Genomic DNA, 26,752 nt, shown 5'->3' with positions numbered 1-26,752 from the left:
ACAGTCCATGTCCACAGTTAACATTCTGCAGAAATCTATTTCCACTCTGACGACTCAAGGTCTTTGAGAATCTCCGCAGGCTGAAGGCAGTTATACTGCAGTCACAAGGTAATGCAGAGCCAGTGACCCGGTAAACCTACACTGTTAATGGCCTGAGCCGTGGCAGTAACAGGGCAGTGTGTGTGCAGAGTCCTGGGAACATAAAGATAAGCACTGGTCAGTGGAAATAAGGCCTGCCCAAGCAGTTGGTCAGCGAAAACACAAACACTATTTAGTGCTTTAACCTGTGGTGGGAAAAGTACCCAATTGTCATATTTGTCACGTCTATGTTTTGTGTTTCTATTTCTGTGTTTGGCCTAGTATGGTTCTCAATCAGAGGCAGGTGTCGTTAGTTGTCTCTGATTGAGAATCATACTTAGGTAGCCTGGGTTTCACTGTTGTTTTGTGGGTGTTTGTTTCCGTGTCTGTGTTTGTCACCACACGGTACTGTTTTGGTTTGTTCAGGTTTATTGTTTTGAATTCTTAGTGTTCAGTTAATGTTTTTTAAAATAAACGATATGGACCCTTACAACGCTGCTCATTGGTCCTCCGATCCTTCTCGCTACTCCTCCTCAGAAGAGGAGGAAAACCTTTACAGAAACACCCACCAACCAAGGACCAAGTGGCGTGGTAACAGGCAGCAGCAGGAGAGCTGGACTTGGGAGGAGATTCTGGACGGCAAAGGACCCTGGACTCAGCCAGGGGAATATCGCCGTCCCAAAGTGGAGCTGGAGGCAGCGAAAGCAGAGAGGCGCCATTATGAGGAGCTGGCACGGCAGAGCAGCTGGAAGCCCGAGAGACAGCCCCAAAAATGTCTTGGGCGGGGGCACACAGGGAGTGTGGTGAAGCCAGGTAGGAGACCTGCGCCAACTTCCTGTGCTTACCGGAGAGAGAGAGGGACCGGGCAGGCACCGTGTTATGCGGTGGAGCACACAGTCTCCCCAGTGCGGGTGCATAGCCCGGTGCGGTACATTCCAGCTCCTCGTATCGGCCGGGCTAGAGTGGGCATCGAGCCAGGTGCCATGAAGCCTTATGCATGGTGTCCCCGGTTCGCCAGCACAGCCCAGTGTGGGCTATTCCACCTCCCCGCACTGGCATGGCGATCGGGAGCATTCAACCAGGTAAGGTTGGGCAGGCTCGGTGCTCAAGTGCTCCAGAGGGCCTGCATGTGCCACCTCCACGCACCAGCCCTCCGGTGGCAGCCCCCCCCCCCACCAGCCCTCCGGTGGCAGCCCCCCCCACCAGCCCTCCGGTGGCAGCCCCCCCCACCAGCCCTCCGGTGGCAGCCCCCCCCCACCAGCCCTCCGGTGGCAGCCCCCCCCCACCAGCCCTCCGGTGGCAGCCCCCCCCCACCAGCCCTCCGGTGGCAGCCCCCCCCCACCAGCCCTCTGGTGGCAGCCCCCCCCCACCAGCCCTCCGGTGACAGCCCCCCCCCCACCAGCCCTCCGGTGGCAGCCCCCCCCCCACCAGCCCTCCGGTGGCAGCCCCCCCCACCAGCCCTCCGGTGGCAGCCCCCCCCACCAGGCTGTCTCTCTGTCCTTTGCCTACAGCTCATCAGAAGAGGAGGAGGGAAACCTTTACAATATTTGAGTAAAAGTAAAGATCCTTAATAGGAAATGACTGAAGTAAATGTCATCCAGTAAAATACTACTTGAGTAAAAGTCTACAAGTATTTGGTTTTAAATATACTTAAGTATCAAAAGTAAAAGTATAAATCATTTCAAATTCCTTATTTAAAGCAAACCAGACGACACCATTTTTAATGTTATTTATTTGTATTTACAGATAGCCAGGGTCACACTCCAACACTCAGACATCATTTACAAATGAAGCATTTGTGTTTATTGAGTCCGCCAGATCAGAGGCAGTAGGGAGGACCAGGGATGTTCTCTTGATAAGGGCGTGAATTGGATAATGTTCCTGTCCTGCTAAGCATTCTACAACTAGTACTTTTGGGTGTCAGTGGAGTAAACAGTACGTTAACTTGAACTGTGACACACAACAAACACACTCCTGCTCCTTTTAATGGCACATAGTTTATCTACAAGATGAGGATATTATCACTCCTTAATTAAACCATAAACATTTACCCAGGGGGCTATGCATAATTTTTACCTTGCGACAATGAACACCTATCCTTGAAAGAGTATTTTTTTCTGTGATATTGTGCGACAGATGCTGCTGCTTGGCTGCTTGGCTCTGCTGACTGCAGTATGTGGACAGCTTTCACTGCTGCTGATATCTCCCCTACTCCCTCCTTACAGCAGAGCATCAGCTTTTTCTGGAGGTCAGAGGTCCTCACCGTCTTAAAAGCATGACTTTGGTTAAGGATGATGGCAGGCTTCTCTTCAGAAACAGGGGGGGCACTGTGATCTTTGAACCTCTGGAGGAAGTGGATGTTGTCCTCTGTGTGAGAGAACTTCTCCAGCTCAGCATCTCTCCTCCTCAGCTCAGCCACCTCCTGCTCCAGTCGCTCCAGGAGGCCTTCTGCCTGACTCACTTCAGCCTTCTCCTGGTCTCTGATCAGCTCCTTCACCTCAGAGCACCTTGTCTCCATGGTGCGGATCAGCTCAGCAAAGATCCTTTCGCTGTCGTCCACGGCTGCCTGTGCAGAGAGCTTCAGAGAGTCCACAGCCTGTCTCAGCTCCTGCATCTCCTTCTCTCTCTCCTGGATTCTCTGCTGGGATTTCTGTTGCTTCTCCCCCACCTGCTTCTGTTTCTCAGTCCTCTCTGCTGCAGCTGAGACTGTATCATGGCCTTTATGTTCATCCATGGTACACAGATAACAGATACACTGCTGATCGGTACGACAGTAAACCTCCAGCAGTTTGTCATGTTGAGAGCAGATCTTATCCTGTAGTTGTGTGGAGGCTTTGACCAGCATGTGCTTCTTTAAGGCAGGGAAATTATAGTGAGGCTGGAGGTGAGTCTCACAGTAAGAGACCAGACACACCAGACAGGACATGAGGGCTTTGTGTTTTCTCCCAGTGCAGAAATCACACTCCACATCTCCAGGTCCAGCATAACAGAGAGCAGGAGGAGGAGTATGAGGAGCAGCATGAGGAGCAGTATGTTTCAGTTTCTCCACCACTTTAGCCAGCAACGTGTTTCTGTTCAGAACAGGCCTTTGGACGAAGGTCTGTCGGCACTCTGGGCAGCTGTAAACACCTTTCAGATCGTCCTGATCCCAGCAGCCCTCAATACAGCACATACAGTAGTTGTGTCCACAGGAAGTAGTCACCGGATCCTTCAGTATATCCAAGCAGATTGAACAGCTAAATGAATCCCGATCTTCAAAAAATGCCTCTGCCATTTTGACACTCACTAACAAATGTCGCAGAGGAGTATCAGAGATAACTTTCGATTTCCTTGTTTGTGCAGAGGAAGAGGAGTGGCCTCCACAAGAGTAATACGAAACGTCCTGGTTCTGTGTGTGTGCTGTGTGCAAATCCTTGCCTGCAGAGGACACATTGAGAAATCCTGCATCCCTGTTTCTCAGTCCTTTCTGCTCTGGCTGAGACTGGATCATCATGGTCTTTATGTTCATCTATCAGACAGATATAACAGATCCTCTGCTGATCGATGTGATATTAAACCTCCAGCATTGTTGTGATGAGGGAAGATATTCTCCAGTAGACATGGTTGCTTTGAGCTAATCACAAATCCAAGCAGAGGTCCCATTCCTCTCCAGAGAGACTGAATCAAAGCAGAGGTCCCATTACTCTCCAGAGCGACTGAATCAAAGCAGAGGTCCCATTCCTCTCCAGAGAGACTGAATCAAAGCAGAGGTCCCATTCCTCTCCAGAGAGACTGAATCAAAGCAGAGGTCCCATTCCTCTCCAGAGAGACAGAATCAAAGCAGAGGTCCCATTCCTCTCCAGAGAGACAGAATCAAAGCAGAGGTCCCATTCCTCTCCAGAAAGACAGAACCAAAGCAGAGGTCCCATTCCTCTCCAGAGAGACTGAATCAAAGCAGAGGTCCCATTCCTCTCCAGAGAGACTGAACATGTGTTCTCCTAATCGCTGATAGATTCCAGACAGACACTACTGACCTGTTGTGTACTACATACAATCATTTTTAAAGAGAGAAAATCCCATTCCCATATCCCACTTAGACATCCCACACAAAAACCTGCCTGCTCTCTCTCACACACACACACACACACACACACACACACACACACACACACACACACACACACACACACACACACACACACCTAACAATGTCACCCACTCCTGAATGCTTATTTTCACTCCTGATGTGTGTAGAAGACTAGTTCTTTGTGATTGGCTTGAGATAGAGGGACATCCCGGATCGTACCCTATCCCCTATATAGTGCACTACGTTTCAGCAGAACCCTATAGGCCCTGGTCAAAAGTAGTGCACTACATAGGGAATAGGGTACCATTTGGGACACACGCAGAGATTGTGACTGCAGAGGGGAAAACAACACAGCTGTGCAAAATCATTACAGTAACAATAAATGAATATGACACATTTAATAACTCTGCAACAGCACCTTCTCTCTGGTCTGCAGGTCTGATAGGAGAGTTTTAACAATAACACAAACCACTAAACCAACAGGGATGTGATATAGGAATCAGCAGCACATTAGTGTAGCTTGACTTCTGTATTTTACACATCACTGCACACTATAGTGATTGGATAAAGGTGTGTGATATTCTAGGCCTGGTATAGTAATAATGTTCTTATCCAGTAGCATCTTAGAGTCACCGTGGAGAAAATCAAGACATGCATGGACACAGAGAGGAACCGTTATTTTGGTCTCAGCACTCGGATCAAAGTGAAGAAGAAGCTCTGATCTGGACTAATTCAAAAGCATCTCTCCTGCTCCATCAGAATAAATCACTAACAACCCTCCTCTCTCACACCCTGACACACATTCATTACAGAGAACCCTCTTCAAAACAGTTCCACAAAGCCTGACACATCACAAGACACTGACACACACAACTCTGACATCACAAGACACTGGCATCCACTCTGACATCACAAGACACTGACACACACAACTCTGACATCACAAGACACTGACACACACAACTCTGATATCACAAGACACTGGCATCCACCCTGACATCACAAGACACTGACACACACAACTCTGATATCACAAGACACTGACACACACAACTCTGACATCACAAGACACTGACACACACAACTCTGATATCACAAGACACTGGCATCCACTCTGACATCACAAGACACTGACACACACAACTCTGATATCACAAGACACTGGCATCCACTCTGACATCACAAGACACTGACAACTCTGATATCACAAGACACTGGCATCCACTCTGACATCACAAGACACTGACAACTCTGATATCACAAGACACTGGCATCCACCCTGACACCACAAGACACTGGCATCCACCCTGACATCACAAGACACTGACACATCACACCTGACATCCACTCTGACTGGACGGAGGCTTTAGTAGTATCTTTATTGACTCTCTGGAGCAGCTTATCTTTATTGACTCTCTGGAGCAGCTTATCTTTATTGACTCTCTGGAGCAGCTTCTCTTTATTGACTCTCTCGAGCAGCTTCTCTTTATTGACTCTCTGGAGCAGCTTATCTTTATTGACTCTGGAGCAGGTTCTCTTTATTGACTCTCTGGAGCAGCTTATCTTTATTGACTCTGGAGCAGCTTCTCTTTATTGACTCTCTGGAGCAGCTTATCTTTATTGACTCTCTGGAGCAGCTTATTTTTATTGACTCTAGAGCAGCTTATCTTTATTGACTCTGGAACAGCTTATCTTTATTGACTCTCTGGAGCAGCTTATCTTTATTGACTCTCTGGAGCAGCTTATCTTTATTGACTCTCTGGAGCAGCTTATCTTTACTGACTCTGGAGCAGCTTATCTTTATTGACTCTGGAGCAGCTTATCTTTATTGACTCTGGAGCAGCTTATCTTTATTGACTCTCTGGAGCAGCTTATCTTTATTGACTCTCTGGAGCAGCTTATCTTTATCGACTCTCTGGAGCAGCTTATCTTTATTGACTCTCTGGAGCAGCTTATCTTTATTGACTCTCTGGAGCAGCTTATCTTTATTGACTCTCTGGAGCAGCTTATCTTTATGACTCTCTGGAGCAGCTCTGACAGGCCGGAGGGAAGAAAGGAAAATATGTAGATGTCAGAACTCATCCAGGGGGAAGATGTCCTGGTTTTCTTCTCACAGAGAAGTTGAAAGAACTTGTTAACTTCGGAAACCCGGAACTACAACAATTGAGAATAATTGTGTCAGACGTTACTTGAGTCTCTCCACAAGAGATTATGAATTTATTAATGCTGAGAGGGAGACTCTAGTATCATGTGACTATGAAATAACACCGACCATTTCAACCACAAGAGGACAGAGTTGAGTCAAACGCTATTCACAATACAATGGCAACATTTGAGTAAACAATACAAATGAGAATATAAAACGTGTCATGTTTTAAACTTTATTGTTTAAAGTCGGTAGAAAAACTGTTCAAATCAGAAAACATTCTCAGCTTTTGCCTTAAAGCATCAGAAATCCTCCAGACAGAAGAGATACTCTAGCTCTGGTCCAGGGTGTTACTGCTCAGCCTTCCTTCACTGACGCCCAGGACCAGAGCTAGAGAGAGGGATGGAGAAACAGAGACACCATGCAGACAGTATACAGAGACAGACATGGGCCGAGTCCAAAATGGCACCCTATTCCCTATATAGTAAAGCTGGGTGACGTGGACCAAAATACATATGGTGATAAATTGCCGGAATTGATGCGATACTGATAAATATGTTTATATCATTAATCTGCACCACAGTTTCTATTATTCTCCTTGAAACTACTAGTTAGATGGTTGTAGCAGTCAATTGTCCCATTAACAAACCATATTGGCAAACTTACTTCATTTCAAACTTCACATTTCTCTAGTATAAGTTACTGCCTACGATAAGTGATCAGTAATACCGGTATCGATAATGATCGGTTTAATCAGCTAAGTGATCGGTAATGCCGGTATCGGTACTGCCAGTGTCGATGATGATTGTTTATGCGCTAAGTGATCGGTAATGCCGGTATTGATAATGATCGGTATTGCCCGTGTCGATCATGGTCGTTTATGCGCTAAGTGATCGGTAATGGCGGTATCGATAATGATCGGTATTGCCAGTGTCGATAATGATCGTTTATGCGCTAGGTGATCGGTAATGCCGGTGTCGATAATGATCGGTTTAACGTCCCTGCTGTACTATACAATGCACTACTATTGACCAGAGGCCTATGAAGGGAACAGAGTGCCATTAGGGACGACCAGAGGCCTATGAAGGGAACAGAGTGCCATTAGGGACGACCAGAGGCCTATGAAGGGAACAGAGTGCCATTAGGGACGACCAGAGGCCTATGAAGGGAACAAGGTGCCATTAGGGACGACCAGAGGCCTATGAAGGGAACAGAGTGCCATGAGGGATGACCAGAGGCCTATGAAGGGAACAGAGTGCCATTAGGGACGACCAGAGGCCTATGAAGGGAACAGAGTGCCATTAGGGACGACCAGAGAGTAAGGCCCTTACACACGTTCCCCAATAAGAGGAACACAGTGCCTTTAGGGACGACCAGAGGCCTATGAAGGGAACAAGGTGCCATTAGGGACGACCAGAGGCCTATGAAGGGAACAGAGTGCCATGAGGGATGACCAGAGGCCTATGAAGGGAACAGAGTGCCATTAGGGACGACCAGAGGCCTATGAAGGGAACAGAGTGCCATTAGGGACGACCAGAGAGTAAAGCCCTTACACACGTTCCCCAATAAGAGGAACACAGTGCCTTTAGGGACGACCAGAGGCCTATGAAGGGAACAAGGTGCCATTAGGGACGACCAGAGGCCTATGAAGGGAACAGAGTGCCATTAGGGACGACCAGAGAGTAAAGCCCTTACACACGTTCCCCAATAAGAGGAACACAGTGCCTTTAGGGACGACCAGAGGCCTATGAAGGGAACAGAGTGCCATTAGGGACGACCAGAGAGTAAAGCCCTTACACACGTTCCCCAATAAGAGGAACACAGTGCCTTTAGGGACGACCAGAGGCCTATGAAGGGAACAGAGTGCCATTAGGGACGACCAGAGAGTAAAGCCCTTACACACGTTCCCCAATAAGAGGAACACAGTGCCTTTGACAAGTCCATAGAACAGCTGACAGACAAGATGTTAAGAGTATTATAAACCCAACGCAACAACACAACATGGTGATCCTGTGTATTTACAAATTGCAGGGCTGAACACGTTTGCATATTTTTGCTACACAATAAACCCTAACAGCCATTTGGCTCGGCTTGTGTTGCGTACTTACATAGAGTATAAACATGAGGCTGTGGACAGTGGGCTGTAGAAGACAAGACAGACACCTTTAACTACCGATGAGGTATCCTCTGAAGTCTGTTGCAAGGAGAGAGTGTCTGTGAGGATGTCTATGGGCCAGACAGAGGAGTGTCTGTGAGGACGTCTATGGGCCAGACAGAGGTGTGTGTGTGTGTGGTGTGTCTATGGGCCAGACAGAGGAGTGTCTGTTAGGACGTCTATGGGCCAGACAGAGGAGTGTCTGTTAGGACGTCTATGGGCCAGACAGAGGAGTGTCTGTTAGGACGTCTATGGGCCAGACAGAGGAGTGTCTGTGAGGACGTCTATGGGCCAGACAGAGGAGTGTCTGTGAGGACGTCTATGGGCCAGACAGAGGAGTGTCTGTGAGGACGTCTATGGGCCAGACAGAGGAGTGTCTGTTAGGACGTCTATGGGCCAGACAGAGGAGTGTCTGTTAGGACGTCTATGGGCCAGACAGAGGAGTGTCTGTTAGGACGTCTATGGGCCAGACAGAGGAGTGTCTGTTAGGACGTCTATGGGCCAGACAGAGGAGTGTCTGTTAGGACGTCTATGGGCCAGACAGAGGAGTGTCTGTGAGGACGTCTATGGGCCAGACAGAGGAGTGTCTGTGAGGACGTCTATGGGCCAGACAGAGGAGTGTCTGTGAGGACGTCTATGGGCCAGACAGAGGAGTGTCTGTTAGGACGTCTATGGGCCAGACAGAGGAGTGTCTGTTAGGATGTCTATGGGCCAGACAGAGGAGTGTCTGTTAGGACGTCTATGCGGCAGACAGAGGTGTGTGTGTGTGTGTGTGTGTGTGTGTGTATCTATGGGACAGACAGAGGTGTGTGTGTGTCTATAGATCAGACATGTGTGTGTGTGTGTGTGTGTGTGGTGTGTCTATACAGCAGACAGAGGTGTGTGTGTGTGGTCTGTCTATACGGCAGACAGAGGTGTGTGTGTGTGGTGTGTCTATACAGCAGACAGAGGTGTGTGTGTGTGGTGTGTCTATACGGCAGACAGAGGTGTGTGTGTGTGTGGTGTGTCTATACAGCAGACAGAGGTGTGTGTGTGTCTATAGATCAGACATGGGTGTGTGTGTGTGTGTGTGGTGTGTCTATACGGCAGACAGGTGTGTGTGTGGTGTGTCTATAGATCAGACAGGGGTGTGTGTGTGTGTGTCTATAGATCAGACAGGGGTGTGTGTGTGTGTGTGTGTGTGTGTATATAGATCAGACAGGGGTGTGTGTGTGTGTGTGTGGTGTGTGTCTATACAGCAGACAGAGGTGTGTGTGGTGTGTCTATAGATCAGACAGGGGTGTGTGTGTGTGTGTGTGTATAGATCAGACAGGGGTGTGTGTGTGTGTGGTGTGTCTATACAGCAGACAGAGGTGTGTGTGGTGTGTCTATAGATCAGACAGGGGTGTGTGTGTGTGTGGTGTGTCTATAGATCAGACAGGGGGGTGTGTGTGTGTGGTGTGTGTGTGTATAGATCAGACAGGGGTGTGTGTGTGTGTGGTGTGTCTATACAGCAGACAGAGGTGTGTGTGTGGAGTGTCTATACGGCAGACAGAGGTGTGTGGTGTGTCTATACAGCAGACAGAGGTGTGTGTGTGTGGTGCGTCTATACAGCAGACAGAGGTGTGTGTGTGTGGTGCGTCTATACAGCAGACAGAGGTGTGTGTGTGTCTATACAGCAGACAGAGGTGTGTGTGTTCTCCCTGAGGTGAGTATCAGTCAGATTCAGAGAGCAGTGGAGAGACCTCTGTATACAACACAACACACAAAATACTGTACACTAAATACACACCCATACTGTACACTAAATACACACCCATACTGTGAAAACATGATCAAATACCATCCGTAGACAAGTTATACTATGTAATGCCCCCCCCCCCCCTCTGAATCCTGAAGGTTGAAGTTTACTACTTGAAGGACTACTTTACACTGAGGTATTTTGTCCCTATAAATACTGTTGCATTCAGAATTATCGTGACGTCTAGATACTCAAGAAGAGAATGACATTCAACATGACCCGTCTGTCTTTACACAGGCAACAGTGTGTGTGTTCAACACTCAATCAAAACTACAGACAGCAATCCCATAGCTGTCAATCATACTCAATCACGGGACTACAAACCCCAGGTTGCTCGAAAAGTAGGAAGTCTGCATCCAAATCTATTTCTTCAAATGTGAAAGGTCATGGCAATGCCTTGTGGGAAAGAATGAACAGTTATAACACGGTGTTCTGGTGGAGTTGCCCCTAGATGCTGATCTTAAGTCAGTTTCACATTTTCCACACTAACGGTTAAGGTTAGGATTGGGGGAGGAGAAGCAGCTCCTAGATCAGTACTTAGTGGGAAACTTCACCCCCTTACACACAGCCAGAACTCCCCATCAGACAGACAACACAGAGGTTTCAATACGACAGGACGTTGTCATGGATACTCAATAGATCCATGATGGGGGGGGGGGGGGGGGGGGGGGCACGACGCATACCACTATACGCAAAACTGAACCCCCCAAAACACACCTTGGTCGTACTCATTACTGCATACCGTAGCAAAACGTTTTGCAACGGAAAACAAACGTTTCTCATTGGACCAATGGAGGTTGGTCCCTTCCTGTTTGCTTCTGTTCAGCTTCGAGTGAATACGACCCTTGAACTTGAGATCTGCGATTATTATAGTCTAATAAGCACAATAAAAATGTTAAAAAGAGTATTGAAGTGAAGCATATTGACCAAGAAGAGTAAAGGAGGATAACTAATGTAGCTTTATCTTCATTTTCTGGTTGAGTTACTATGAAGTCTGCTTCTACACCTGCATTGCTTGCTGTTTGGGGTTTTAGGCTGGGTTTCTGTACAGCACTTTGAGATATCAGCTGATGTACGAAGGGCTATATAAATACATTTGATTTGATTTGAAGTCTGGGCAGAAATAAAGGACTTGAAGTCTTAAAGATGTATAAGGATGGATATTGCAACAACAAAGGAGAATAAACCCATATGTGGTCATATATCAGTATAATAGATAAATACAGTTTACAGTTCTTTCAGAAAACTAAATGATATCACCCAGTAGTGTTGGTTTCTTTCTCTTCTTGTTTCACATGAAAATATAGAAATCTTTGTTTTCATTCCCAATAAAAATCTAAAATAGAAAAGGTCACTTAAAAGCACAGAGAGACAAACAGAAACGGAGAGAACATTCCAGAAATCCCCCCCCGCCCCAAAATCCCAGGCAGTTGGAAGTTCTAAGCGTTGTTCCTTTGCGACCAAAACGGAAAGTAGTTCCGACCAAGGACAAATAGTCCCCCTAGTCGAGAGGGCCCTGGAAGATGAGTCTAACGTATCCCTGCTCGCCACTCAGTTGCTGGGCGCAGAAGGGACAGGAGGCGTGGAAGGTGTGTGTTCCGTGTGGCAGCGGGATCTGACTCCAGAACATAGCCGTCTTCTCGGAACACACGTGACCACACGGTGAGAAGGCGTGGGTGGGCGGAGCCGTGTCCAGATAGAAGCTTGCCTCGCAGCCCAACCAGAGGGGAACGTACGGCCCAGTGGCTCGACACATAGGACACTCCCTGCTCCAGCCCTGCTCCCTCTCCTCCTGGTCCCGGTCCAGCCTGTCTCTGTCCCGGTCCAGCCTGTCTCTGTCCCGGTGGCTTCCCCAGTTGTGGTAACCGTGGACGTGGCCACACTGGAGATAGACCCACGGCTGCTTCTCATCTGGGGTGTCCTACAGTAGATGAGATACATCGTGAGTAATCCCATAAGGGGAGAATGGAAGAGTCACCAGCAACACATACAGCAACAACAAAAACACCTGGATACATTAGAAAACATATAGAACAGAAACCCCCTGCTGCCTTCTCTACTCTACAACTGGTCTTTCTCTACAGAAACCCCCTGCTGCCTTCTCTACTCTACAACTGGTCTTTCTCTACAGAAACCCCCTGCTGCCTTCTCTACTCTACAACTGGTCTTTCTCTACAGAAACCCCCTGCTGCCTTCTCTACTCTACAACTGGTCTTTCTCTACAGAAACCCCCTGCTGCCTTCTCTACTCTACAACTGGTCTTTCTCTACAGAAACCCCCTGCTGCCTTCTCTACTCTACAACTGGTCTTTCTCTACAGAAACCCCCTGCTGCCTTCTCTACTCTACAACTGGTCTTTCTCTACAGAAACCCCCTGCTGCCTTCTCTACTCTACAACCGGTCTTTCTCTACAGAAACGCCCTGCTGCCTTCTCTACAACTGGTCTTTCCCTACAGAAACCCCCTGCTGCCTTCTCTACTCTACAACTGGTCTTTCCCTACTAGCTCTGACTTTACTGATTTCTACTTTATTAAGGAGAAATGTACTGACTATGACTGAGATGTGGTTGTCCCACCTAGACACTAACTGTAGTGGCTCTGGATAAGAGAGTCTGCTAAATGACTCACTACTGTGGTGACTCTGGATAAGAGAGTCTGCTAAATGACTCACTACTGCAGTGTCTCTGGATAAGAGAGTCTGCTAAATGACTCCCTACTGTAGTGTCTCTGGATAAGAGAGTCTGCTAAATGACTCCCTACTGTAGTGTCTCTGGATAAGAGTCTGCTAAATGACTAAATATCTGTATCTAATAACTGCAGTTGCTTTGGATAAGAGCATGGGGGGGGGCATATTTTCTATTGTATTGTCATTGTATTAGGGAGGGAACTCGCCTTGCGTCTCATGGAGGGGAAGGCCAGGGTGTTGAAGCCGACGGGACACTGGGGCCGGGCTGCGTTGATTTCCTGACGTAGCGCCTCCAGGTGTTTGATGGTGGGGGTGCGGCTCAGGCCCTCGGCCGTGCGCCACAGGAGCGTGGCTCCACACAGGTCTATCAGTGAGCCATCCACCAGCTCCTGGCTCTCTGCCTCTACCTGAGGGGAGAGGGGACAATCTTCAAAACACGCAACAATATACACAACCATACGCGTCATTTCATCAGAACAGAACTTCACACATTAAACCTACTTTCAAAATGTTCAGATGATTACACTTTAACAAAATGTAAACTGAGACTCAGCGATATGACGTTACCACAAATAGCAGAGCAGATATTGAGATGAGCACAATGCATGACTTCACTCTCTCAGTCACACTGAGTATCTGTGCATAACTTCACTCTCTGTCACACTGAGTATCTGTGCATGACTTCACTCTCTCAGTCACACTGAGTATCTGTGCATGACTCCACTCTCTCAGTTACACTGAGTATCTGTGCATGACTTCACTCTCTGTCACACTGAGTATCTGTGCATAACTTCACTCTCTGTCACACTGAGTATCTGTGCATGACTTCACTCTCTCAGTCACACTGAGTATCTGTGCATGACTTCACTCTCTCAGTCACACTGAGTATCTGTGCATGACTTCACTCTCTCAGTCACACTGAGTATCTGTGCATGACTCCACTCTCTCAGTCACACTGAGTATCTGTGCATGACTCCACTCTCTCAGTCACACACACTATCTGTGCATGACTTCACTCTCTCAGTCACACTGAGTATCTGTGCATGACTCCACTCTCTCAGTCACACTGAGTATCTCTGCATGTACACAGGTGCTCTTCACACTGCTACAAGGTGTGAGCTATGAGATCAAAACAGCGGAGAAGTTTAGCCGCGCGCTTCAACGCTCTTAGTTGTTGAGGAAATGGACCGGACAATATTGCTGTTTACTTTGTGCATCTCTGAGTACTTTTAAGGAGCACAGTGTTGAAGGGGTGTAGTGTCTCATATAGCCCTGTAGATGGCAGGCTAGCCCATCTGTTCTCCACATCTCTGTATGGAGGTTGGAGAGCTGGTACACATTACTGACACACACCCACCTCACATCCGGTCTCTTACACGACACCCAACTCACATCCTGTCTCTTACACGACACCCAACTCACATCCTGTCTCTTACACGACACCCAACTCACATCCTGTCTCTTACACGACACCCAACTCACATCCTGTCTCTTACACGACACCCAACTCACATCCTGTCTCTTACACGACACCCAACTCACATCCTGTCTCTTACACGACACCCAACTCACATCCTGTCTCTTACACGACACCCAACTCACATCCTGTCTCTTACACGACACCCAACTCACATCCTGTCTCTTATGACACCCAACTCACACCCTGTCTCAAACACGACACTACACCCAACTCACATCCTGTCTCAAACACGACACCAAACTCACATCCTGTCTCTTACACGACACCAAACTCACATCCTGTCTCTTACACGACACTACACCCAACTCACATCCTGTCCCTTACACGACACCAAACTCACATCCTGTCTCAAACACACACTAGCACTGGCATCTCCTGCACACACACTCATTAATCATGTCACACTCTCATTATAAATCAAGGCAGACTTTTGTCAACACATACTGTAAGGACTCCAGGCCCTGGGGAGGGTGTGAGTGTGTTCTCCTATGGGTCTATCCTTAATTACAATCACTTCAACCCTGAACACTCAGACTGGGGAAGGACAAACAGGCCCACTGGCACTGGGTTCTGGTGGTGTGTGTGTGTGTGTGTGTGTGTGTGTGTGTGTGTGTGTGTGTGTGTGAACATGTCTGCATGCGCATATCTGTGTGGATGGTTTGTGCATGTGTGTGAAGGGCATACTGTAGGACACTATGCTGCAGTGTTGACCTCTTCTGTTTTCCCCAGTCACCTGCCTGGTGGACAGAGTCCTCTACTGACCGACCGACGGACACACAGAACCAGTCACATCCCATTTAACAGACACATGCTGTCATATAGCCTGGAAATACTACTATCTAAATGTACAACTACAGGCTGGGCCATAGGTTACAGGCTCTAATCAACTACAGGCTGGGCCATAGGTTACAGGCTCTAATCAACTACAGGCTGGGTATACTGCCATAGGTTACAGGCTCTAATCAACTACAGGCTGGGCCATAGGCTACAGCCTCAAATCAACTACAGGCTGGGCCATAGGCTACAGGCTCTAATCAACTACAGGCTGGGCCATAGGTTACAGGCTCTAATCAACTACAGGCTGGGTCATAGGTTACAGGCTCTAATCAACTACAGGCTGGGCCATAGGTTACAGGCTCTAATCAACTACAGGCTGGGCCATAGGTTACAGGCTCTAATCAACTACAGGCTGGGCCATAGGCTACAGGCTCTAATCAACTACAGGCTGGGTATACTGCCATAGGCTACAGCCTCAAATCAACTACAGGCTGGGTATACTGCCATAGGCTACAGCCTCAAATCAACTACATGCTGGGTATACTGCCATAGGTTACAGGCTCTAATCAACTACAGGCTGGGTATACTGCCATAGGCTACACTCTCAAATCAACTACAGGCTGGGTATACTGCCATAGGTTGCAGGCTCTAATCAACTACAGGCTGGGTATACTGCCATAGGCTACAGCCTCAAATCAACTACAGGCTGGGTATACTGCCATAGGCTACAGCCTCAAATCAACTACAGGCTGGGAATACTGCCATAGGCTACTGCCTCAAATCAACTACAGGCTGGGTTTACTGCCATAGGCTACAGGCTCAAATCAACTACAGGCTGGGTATACTGCCATAGGCTACAGCCTCAAATCAACTACAGGCTGGGTATACTGCCATAGACTACAGCCTCAAATCAACTACAGGCTGGGTATACTGCCATAGGCTACAGCCTCAAATCAACTACAGGCTGGGTATACTGCCATAGGCTACAGGCTCTAATCAACTACAGGCTGGGTATACTGCCATAGGCTACAGCCTCAAATCAACTACAGGCTGGGTATACTGCCATAGGTTACAGCCTCAAATCAACTACAGGCTGGGTATACTGCCATAGGCTACAGGCTCAAATCAACTACAGGCTGGGTATACTGCCATAGGCTACAGGCTCAAATCAACTACAGGCTGGGTATACTGCCATAGGCTACAGGCTCAAATCAACTACAGGCTGGGTATACTGCCATAGGCTACAGGCTCAAACAACTACAGACTGGGTATACTGCCATAGGCTACAGGCTCAAATCAACTACAGGCTGGGTATACTGCCATAGGCTACAGCCTCAAATCAACTACAGGCTGGGTATACTGCCATAGGCTACAGCCTCAAATCAACTACAGGCTGGGTATACTGCCATAGGCTACAGCCTCTAATCCACTAGGCTACAGCCTCTAATCAACTAGGCTACAGCCTCTAATCACTGACATTCACACTAAACCTAAGACATGTCAAGGAGAAGACTAAACATTTTCTTGTCCCAAGTTTGCCTTTTTCCTTAACTAAATGTTTAGACCAGTAAAAAGGGTCTTGCTAAGGCTTACCAGGCTTCTTCATTTGGAGCTGAAAGTAGCAGATAAAAAATAGGGCCATCTGTGATTGATACTGTACATACATTTGACATATTTTTGTTTTATATAATACCCATTGAGTCTTGAAGAATATAACTTATAATGTGCCTAATTAGCTTAGTTCAACTGTCGTACCTCATCAGAATTCCAAATATAAGCTTGTCATCCTTCGCTGTTTGTAAACAACGTAAATGTAAACAAACACTGTATAGCCTCACAACATGGCTAAAACTAGACGTCGGACATCATGGATGGTCAGTCCTCGTATCCATAACTATGTCTGTGAACATGAGTGGTTCCATTTTTCCAGCCCCTCCCTCGGCTGTTTACCACATCAGTAACCGGTGACACTTGGGTTTTGTTTAAGCTGTAGATTGCCTCTTTAAATTCAGGATAAATGATGAAGTGGTATTGTTCTTCTTCCCCATGACACTACTGCACCCTGCAGCTGTGTGGAGGTATTAATGTGACTGCATTACTGCACCCTGCAGCTGTGTGGAGGTATTAATGTGACTGCATTACTGCACCCTGCAGCTGTGTGGAGGTATTAATGTGACTGCATTACTGCACCCTGCAGCTGTGTGGAGGTATTAATGTGACTGCATTACTGCACCCTGCAGCTGTGTGGAGGTATTACTGTGACTGCACTACTTTATACAGGAGGGAACAGGGAAGGTAGGTGACTGCATTACTGCACCCTGCAGCTGTGTGGAGGTTTATTTATTAATGTGACTGCATTACTTTATACAGGAGGGAACAGGGCAGGTAGGTGACTGCACTACATTATACAGGAGGGTACAGAGAAGGTGGGTGACTACACTACTTTATACAGGAGGGTACAGGGCAGGTAGGTGACTGCACTACATTATACAGGAGGGAACAGGGAAGGTGGGTGACTACACTACTTTATACAGGAGGATACAGAGAAGGTGGGTGACTACACTACTTTATACAGGAGGGTACAGGGCAGGTAGGTGACTGCACTACTGCACCCTGCAGCTGTGTGGAGGTTTATTTATTAATGTGACTGCATTACTTTATACAGGAGGGAACAGGGCAGGTAGGTGACTGCACTACATTATACAGGAGGGAACAGGGCAGGTAGGTGACTGCACTACATTATACAGGAGGGAACAGGGAAGGTAGGTGACTGCACTACATTATACAGGAGGGAACAGGGCAGGTAGGTGACTGCACTACATTATACAAGAGGGAACAGGGCAGGTAGGTGACTGCACTACATTATACAGGAGGGAACAGGGCAGGTAGGTGACTGCACTACATTATACAGGAGGGAACAGGGCAGGTAGGTGACTGCACTACATTATACAAGAGGGAACAGGGTAGGTAGGTGACTGCACTACATTATACAGGAGGGAACAGGGAAGGTAGGTGACTGCACTACATTATACAAGAGGTCATTTTCCTGTGGCATTCTGTAGATCCGTGGTTCCCAACCGGTGTGCCGAGGCCTTGAGGAAGTCTGCACTGGGAAACTTTATTTTTTAAACACTCACTTATTAACGTGACCAGTGGACTTTTGACTTGGGAGCACTAGTGGCGGTCAGGTGAAACATTAAACGTCACTTGGTTATATCTGTGTGGTTGTTTTAGGTCCAGTGTTCTCAGGCTGATGTTACATTTGAGAGGTGAGCATCAGGAGCAAAAGTCATTTGTATAATTTTACTTTGTCTGTGAAAACCGTTAGCCAGAGTCATTTATTTCTTAATATATGGCTCTGGGCTTAGCTATACCAGAGCCTCTGGTACTGTATGGCTCTGGGCTTAGCTATACCAGAGCCTCTGGTACTGTATGGCTCTGGGCTTAGCTATACCAGAGCCTCTGGTACTGTATGGCTCTGGGCTTAGCTATACCAGAGCCTCTGGTACTGTATGGCTCTGGGCTTAGCTATACCAGAGCCTCTGGTACTGTTTGGCTCTGGGCTTAGCTATACCAGAGCCACTGCCATAGAAACACACAGAGCATGGTTGTGTCTCCGTGGTTGTACCTTTACAATGCAGGAAACCGCTCGTCTCTAGCCCAACCCGTTCAAAACTAAAAGACCGAAGCTACATCTCTCTCATTCTCCCGCGTTGCGTTGTGTCTAAGAACAGCCCTTAGCCGTGGTATATTGGTCATATACCACACTCCCCCAGGCCTTACTTTCATGTGGGCTAAGAGTTGTTCAAGCTCGGTAGAATCTTATTCAGAATGATTCACAGCTGTAACGACCGTCAAACGGTGCTTTCACCAAGTATGAAGTCTGGGCTGAGAAGACACACGATCAATACATCTTCATTTTTATTAATTTGGAAAAATAGGTTGTGTAGATCGGAAAGGACACAAATCTAATTTAATGCCTTTTTAGATTTCCTTTTGAGACAGATAAATATGAAGATGTTTCTATTGGTGCCCCCCCAGTATCTAAAACAGCCAATCAGCTATGAAATAGGAAGTGGGTTCTTTAATGCTGGAGCACACATGGTTAACATAATGTACTCGTTCATTTGTTGCTGCATCGGGAGACATGAAGAGAGGGATGAGAGGAAGAGAGGTGAAAGAGGAGAGGTGGGATGATGCTTGATAAAGACCTGCGCTGCCATTTGGAATTGCTAACAAGTAGTGAAAAAAAAACATATTTCTCTCTCTCTCTCTCTCATTCTCTCTCTTTAGAGTAGAATGTGTTTTCACGTTACCCCTCTCCATCTTGCCCTGTGTGTGTGTGTGTGTGTCTCTCACCATCTTGCCCTGTGTGTGTGTGTCTCACCATCTTGCCCCGCTGCTGAGCGGAGCGGGTCTCTCGGAGGGTGAAGACGTTACCGCAGACTGAGATCTCTCTCCAGACGCCCGGTTTGGAGTCCTCCGTGAAGCCGTGGCGAGGGTGCATCACCAGCACGCCGTTGGTGGTCAGACCGTCCATCTGACCGTCACACGTCTTCCATTTAGCAGCCTTCTCCTGCGGGGGCAGGGGACAAGGGGGGGGGGGGGGGGGTTAGAGAGGGAAATAGAAAGTAAATTGTTAATTTAGTGTCAAGATTTACTGTACTGTGTGGTATGCATGTACCTTTCTGAACATTTTAACAAATCAAAGAGGGAGGTGAAAATCCCCCCCATTTTCATTTTAGTGACACCCCCCCCGACCCCCCATCCCACACACACCTCCCCCATCCCACTCCCCCCTCCCCCCGACCCACTCACCCCTAGGAAGATGTTCTTGGAGCTGTCGAAGCCGGCAGCGTAGATGCGTGCGGTGTAGGGGGGCGTCCTCTGACACATGACACGGCAGGCGAAGCGAGAGATGGTGCTCTGGACTGACTGGGTGTCTGAGTTACTCTGGCTCCCTGCCACCGTGTCAGTTACCACAAAGTCTATAGGGCTCTCTGTGGAACGACCAATCTGACAGGAGGAGGGAGGGGAACGGTGGGACAGAAAAGACTATATGTTACAAGTAGGTTGACTTTATGTGGGAGACAGACAGAGAGAGGGAGGGGAACGGTGGGAGAGAGAAAGACAATATGTTACAAGTAGGTTGACTTTATGTGGGAGACAGACAGAGAGAAGGAGAGAAATGGGGAGAGAGAAAAGACAATATGTTACAAGTAGGTTGACTTTATGTGGGAGACAGACAGAGAGAAGGAGAGAAATGGGGAGAGAGAAAAGACAGAGGACGTAAATGTGTTTAGAGACATTGACTGCACAGGTAGATTTAAATCTACTTCCATTCGAAACAGGTAATATGTTATTTATGCTCATAACTCATGTCTTATCAAGGGACTGCCTCACAGAAACAGGCTCCTGCCCCATGGGTCATTCTGACTCAGACAATACTTACTAACTTCATACTGTAACTAGTTAACACACAACACATTTGAAAGTACAAACACAAGCCAATACATTCACATAAATATAAGAATATGGATAGGTCCCAAATGGCGCCCTATTCCCTAATAGTCCTATGGCCCCTGGTTGAAAGAAGTGCACTACTTAGGGAATAGGGTGCACTACAGAGCCCTATGGGCCCTGGTTAAAAGATGTGCACTACATTAGGGTTGGGTGACTAAGATTTTATCGTCTATCGATGTGTGACAGCGATCGTTGATGGTGGCGACATTGTGATGTTACAAACTATGGTTTAGCATATTTAAAAACGGGACCGCAGCACCAGAGTCTGACATCACGGCGACATGCCAAATGCCCTTTTTACCGAACTGCCGAATTGTTCAAAATATGTGGTCGTTAGTAACATAAAGCAACAGAACAATGTAGAAAGAGTGAAGAGCACCAAAGCAGTGTAAAAATCTCAGATCGGCCCTAACAGGTTCCTCCCCCATCCCCTCTCCAACATGGGATGATCTGGAGTCAGGCTTATCGTTTAAAGCAGAAAGGAGCCCAGAAGAGAGAACGTTCCAGATGTGCTTTACCCTGATGATCCAGACTAAATAACACCCTACACTTGATACGACTATAATATATATCTATGCTTTTCAAAGGTAGGCTAATTTAACTGATATCTGAGTATTTTGTATAGACAACAGAAACACTACTAAGTTGAACATCTGCTGGTGAGCAGATGAAACCATACTGAATGAAGCACTTAAAAAGAGACCTCACGGACAACCTTAACTTTTTCACTTCATTTAAGAGGGAAAATTTGCCTGCAACTGACTAAAAAGTGAAGGAAAGTTTAAGAGAAAATGTCCTTAAGGATGTTTTCTGCAACTGGGCCCACAGAACGATGAGTTTGTAGTTACCTGGAACATGTCTGTGTTGTTATCATGAGTATATTCCACCACCACCGTCTGACCTCTGGATAACGTGTAGGAGATGCTGTGTTGGTCCTTGTTGCTGATAGCCTGGAGAGGGGAGGGAGGGACAAAGGGAGGGAGGGAGGACGGGGACAGAGACAGGGAAAGAAATTGAGAAAAGAGGAATGTTCAGTATAGAAATGTTTAACAGAGAAGGTTCTGTCCTCAGCTCTTTTTGTTATATTTCTATCTGCTAAGTAGCGTTCTAAACGTCTCACACACACACACACACACACACCTCAATCACTAATCCAAATGGTCCCCAACAATCCCAGCCTCGTGGTTTAACAGGCCTGTTTAAAGACTTAATTAAGAGGATGGAAACATACATGTGTTTCCAAGGACACACACACTTTGTAGGACATCTCTCTGCTGCCCTTCATTGGTCAGTTCACACTCAACTCTGCCGTAAACAGCCAGGGTGTTCCCTGTGTTCGTAAAGGCATGGTTCACATACTTCCACTGTTAACCAAGGCAGTATTGTTATGGTGTTGTGTGTAGGTTTTTAATTGAATTACATGTTGTTAAGAAAAAAATCTTATATACAACGACGGCCTACCAAAGGACAAAAGGCCTCCTGCAGGGACAGGGTAGAAAGGCCTCCTGCAGGGACAGGGTAGAAAGGCCTCCTGCAGGGACAGGGTAGAAAGGCCTCCTGCAGGGACAGGGTAGAAAGGCCTCCTGCAGGGACAGGGTAGAAAGGCCTCCTGCAGGGACAGGGTAGAAAGGCCTCCTGCAGGGACAGGGTAGAAAGGCCTCCTGCAGGGACAGGGTAGAAAGGCCTCCTGCAGGGACAGGGTAGAAAGGCCTCCTGCAGGGACAGGGTAGAAAGGCCTCCTGCAGGGACAGGGTAGAAAGGCCTCCTGCAGGGACAGGGTAGAAAGGCCTCCTGCAGGGACAGGGTAGAAAGGCCTCCTGCAGGGACAGGGTAGAAAGGCCTCCTGCAGGGACAGGGTAGAAAGGCCTCCTGCAGGGACAGGGTAGAAAGGCCTCCTGCAGGGACAGGGTAAAAGGCCTCCTGCAGGGACAGGGTAAAAGGCCTCCTGCAGGGACAGGGTAAAAGGCCTCCTGCAGGGACAGGGTAAAAGGCCTCCTGCAGGGACAGGGTAAAAGGCCTCCAGCAGGGACAGGGTAAAAGGCCTCCAGCAGGGACAGGGTAAAAGGCCTCCAGCAGGGACAGGGTAAAAGGCCTCCAGCAGGGACAGGGTAAAAGGCCTCCTGCAGGGACAGGGTAAAAGGCCTCCTGCAGGGACAGGGTAAAAGGCCTCCTGCAGGGACAGGGTAAAGGCCTCCTGCAGGGACAGGGTAAAGGCCTCCTGCAGGGACAGGGTAAAGGCCTCCTGCAGGGACAGGGTAAAGGCCTCCTGCAGGGACAGGGTAAAAGGCCTCCTGCAGGGACAGGGTAAAAGGCCTCCTGCAGGGACAGGGTAAAAGGCCTCCTGCAGGGACAGGGTAAAAGGCCTCCTGCAGGGACAGGGTAAAAGGCCTCCTGCAGGGACAGGGTAAAGGCCTCCTGCAGGGACAGGGTAAAAGGCCTCCTGCAGGGACAGGGTAAAAGGCCTCCTGCAGGGACAGGGTAAAAGGCCTCCTGCAGGGACAGGGTAAAAGGCCTACTGCAGGGACAGGGTAAAAGGCCTCCTGCAGGGACAGGGTAAAGGCCTCCTGCAGGGACAGGGTAAAGGCCTCCTGCAGGGACAGGGTAAAAGGCCTCCTGCAGGGACAGGGTAAAGGCCTCCTGCAGGGACAGGGTAAAGGCCTCCTGCAGGGACAGGGTGCTGGAATTAAAAATACAAATATAAGACAAAACACAAATCACGACAAGAGATACTGGTAGGGGTGTGTGTGTGTCTGTAGGTGTGTGTGTGGGTGTGTGTGTGTGTGTGTGTGGGTGTCTTACCTTAGCTGCCTGTGCGGTGCAGGCAGCATGCACTGTGCTGGGTTTGACCCCATTAGCCTTGGGTCTCTTAGACAGACTGAAACGGCTTTTCCTTCTGCCTCGATCACCGTTGGGTAGAGAGCCATTGTACCTAAAGAGAGAGACAGACAGAGAGAGAGAGATAAACAAGGGGATAGGATGCCATTTTGGAAGCAAGAAGTGTTCCTAGAGCAGGCAGGGGGAGTTGCTGTGAGTTCACAGACATGCCTGTATTGTGTGTGTATGTGTGTGTGTGTGTGTGTGTGTGTGTGTGTGTGTTACCATCTTTGTGGGTACTGGAAATCCCCAAAAGTATTTCCCAGGTCCCCATGAGTACAAAGGCTAGATTTAAAGATAGGTTTAAGCTATGAGTGTGTGTGTGATCCAGCTCTGCTGATATCTCATCACTGTTTTCCATTGTTTTCCATTGTTGGACCAACACCAGGACCAACACTACTGTTATAATCATCTCCCTGACAGCCTGGAGACCAACACTACTGTTATAATCATCTCCCTGGAGACCAACACTACTGTTATAATCATCTCCCTGGAGACCAACACTACTGTTATAATCATCTCCCTGGAGACCAACACTACTGTTATAATCATCTCCCTGGAGACCAACACTACTGTTATAATCATCTCCCTGGAGACCAACACTGCTGTTATAATCATCTCCCTGGAGACCAACACTACTGTTATAATCATCTCCCTGGAGAACAACACTACTGTTATAATCATCTCCCTGGAGACCAACACTACTGTTATAATCATCTCCCCGACAGCCTGGGGACCAACACTACTGTTATAATCATCTCCCTGGAGACCAACACTACTGTTATAATCATCTCCCCGACAGCCTGGAGACCAACACTACTGTTATAATCATCTCCCTGACAGCCTGGAGACCAACACTACTGTTATAATCATCTCCCTGACAGCCTGGAGACCAACACTACTGTTATAATCATCTACCTGGAGACCAACACTACTGTTATAATCATCTCCCTGACAGCCTGGAGACCAACACTACTGTTATAATCATCTCCCTGGAGACCAACACTACTGTTATAATCATCTCCCTGACAGCCTGGAGACCAACACTACTTCTGTAATCATCTCCCTGGAGACCAACACTACTGTTATAATCATCTACCTGGAGACCAACACTACTGCTATAATAATCTCCCTGACAGCCTGGAGACCAGGACCAACACTACACAACAAACAGTGAGTCAGCACACACAAACATACGCAGGTACACAAACACACACGTGTGTGTATGCCTGCGTGCCTGCATGTGCTTTTAAACACAACCCCCCACAATAACCACCTTGAAGAGAATAGGAAGCAACGTCATCATCAGATCTAGGATGTGTTATTTTAGTGTTCCCTTTATTTTTTTGAGCAGTGTATTTACGTCTGAGCACCGTCTCAGATTATTGCATGTTAGGCTTTTTTCGTAACGTTTAAAAAAAATCTGACACAGCGGTTGCATTAAGAACCAATGTATCTTTAATTATATGTAAAACCTGTATCTTTCTTCAAAGTTTAAATGTTTGATTTGTTCGATAATGTCCATCAGTTATGTCCAAATATCTTCTTTTGTTAGGGCGTTTGGAAAACAAATCCAAAAGCGCATTCAGGTTGCGCCGAACGTCGGACGAAAAGTTCAAAAAGTTCCGTTACAGCCCGTAGAAACATGCCAAACTAAGTATGGAATCAATCTTTAGGATGTTTTTAACATAAAACTTCATTAATGTTCCAACCGGACAATTCCTTTGTCTGTACAAATGAAGTGGAACGTAGCTACCTTTCACGTGAGCGCGCCAGACCGAGGCTGTGGCACTCTGCCAGACCGAGGCTGTGGCACTCTGCCAGACCGAGGCTGTGGCACTCTGCCAGACCGAGGCTGTGGCACTCTGCCAGACCGAGGCTGTGGCACTCTGCCAGACCGAGGCTGTGGCACTCTGCCAGACCGAGGCTGTGGCACTCTGCCAGACCGAGGCTGTGGCACTCTGCCAGACCACTCACTCAAAGAGCCCTTATGAGCCTCTCCTTTAGAGTAGAATCCCCAAAACAGGTTCTAAATACTGTTGACATCTAGTGGAAGCCTTGGGAAGTGAAACATAACTAATATCGCCCTGTATCTTCAATGGGGGCCGAGTTGAAAAACTACCAACCTCAGATTTCCCACTTCCTGGTTGGATTTTTTCTCAGGGTTTTGCCTGCCATATGAGTCATGTTATACTCACAGACATCATTCAAACAGTTTTAGAAACTTCAGAGTGTTTTCTATCCAAATGTACTAATTATATGCATATTCTAGCTTTTACAGCTGAGTAACAGGCAGCTTAATTTGGGCACGTTTTCATCCAAGCTACCCAATTGTATGTAAGTAAGCATTTCATGGTAACGTCTACACTTTTTGTATTCTGTGCATGTAACAAATAAAGTTTGATTTGATCTACATAGTGGAACAGCCATAAGCATCTGAGTTAGTATCATCAACATAGTGGAACAGCCATAAGCATCTGAGTTAGTATCATCAACAGAGGAACAGCCATAAGTATCTGAGTTAGTTACTAAGTGGTGAAATGTTATGTGGTTGGCTCCTTACCCCAGCACCATGAGCTCTCCATATTTCACCGGCACTTTGGAGGAGGAGGTGGAGGAGGGGGAGATATTTTCCTGCTCTGGAGAGAACATGGGCCCGGCTGGCTGGATGGGTGAGGGTAGGAGGGAGGTCACACTAAATGGGTGGGGTCAGCTGAGCTTCAGCTCCGCCTCCTCATCCTGCATGTGCCTGTTGGTTGTCGCCACTGCAACCCTAGATAGAGATAAGAGAGCGCGTGAGGTCAGTCACACGTGGACAACACAGCTCACAACATCAGGAAGTCACCTGATCTCTCAGGTCTCACCTTACACTGAACAGGAAGTCACTGACAGTTACACCACCACACACCCATTAAGACACACACACACACAAATAGGGCCCTAGAAAAAAACATCTGCGTTGCACCAGGCGTGGAATCCAGACATTAAACCCAAATTAAACAATACTCCAAAAATGTATTGAACTTACTATAACATTCCTTAAAAATTGCCCATGTGACTCACAAGACATAAATGCGGCAGGGTGGTTAGAGTGTTGGACTAGTAACCGGAAGGTTGCAAGTTCAAACCCCCGAGTTGACAAGGTACAAATCTGTCGTTCTGCCCCTGAGCAGGCAGTTAACCCACTGT

At 47.6% G+C, this 26,752-nt stretch overlaps 2 protein-coding genes across 2 annotated transcripts in view; both read right to left on the bottom strand.

Moving 5' to 3' along the window:
• Positions 1 to 1,798: 1,798 nt before the first annotated feature.
• Positions 1,799 to 3,433, bottom strand: LOC116352708 (E3 ubiquitin/ISG15 ligase TRIM25-like). The gene has a single exon (XM_031813202.1). The coding sequence runs from the start codon at positions 3,350 to 3,352 to the stop codon at positions 2,138 to 2,140; it is 1,215 nt and encodes a 404-aa protein (XP_031669062.1). The 5' UTR covers positions 3,353 to 3,433; the 3' UTR covers positions 1,799 to 2,137.
• A 7,937-nt stretch (positions 3,434 to 11,370) lies between these two features.
• The window catches only part of LOC109876623 (E3 ubiquitin-protein ligase pellino homolog 1), a 33,127-nt gene continuing 17,745 nt past the window's right edge, over positions 11,371 to 26,752 (bottom strand). The window contains exons 2-8 of the mRNA XM_031813141.1: positions 26,127 to 26,336; positions 23,489 to 23,618; positions 21,538 to 21,639; positions 19,985 to 20,182; positions 19,554 to 19,742; positions 13,116 to 13,316; positions 11,371 to 12,146 (exon numbers count right to left, since the gene is read on the bottom strand). Coding sequence (XP_031669001.1) covers positions 11,727 to 12,146; positions 13,116 to 13,316; positions 19,554 to 19,742; positions 19,985 to 20,182; positions 21,538 to 21,639; positions 23,489 to 23,618; positions 26,127 to 26,215 — 1,329 coding nt within the window. The 5' untranslated portion in view covers positions 26,216 to 26,336 and the 3' untranslated portion in view covers positions 11,371 to 11,726. The remainder of the gene's footprint in view (positions 12,147 to 13,115; positions 13,317 to 19,553; positions 19,743 to 19,984; positions 20,183 to 21,537; positions 21,640 to 23,488; positions 23,619 to 26,126; positions 26,337 to 26,752) is intronic.

The sequence above is a fragment of the Oncorhynchus kisutch genome, unplaced genomic scaffold (genome assembly GCF_002021735.2).
Source record: "Oncorhynchus kisutch isolate 150728-3 unplaced genomic scaffold, Okis_V2 Okis04b-Okis11a_hom, whole genome shotgun sequence".
Lineage (NCBI taxonomy): Eukaryota > Metazoa > Chordata > Actinopteri > Salmoniformes > Salmonidae > Oncorhynchus > Oncorhynchus kisutch.
This window is presented reverse-complemented; position numbering and strand designations above follow the sequence as displayed.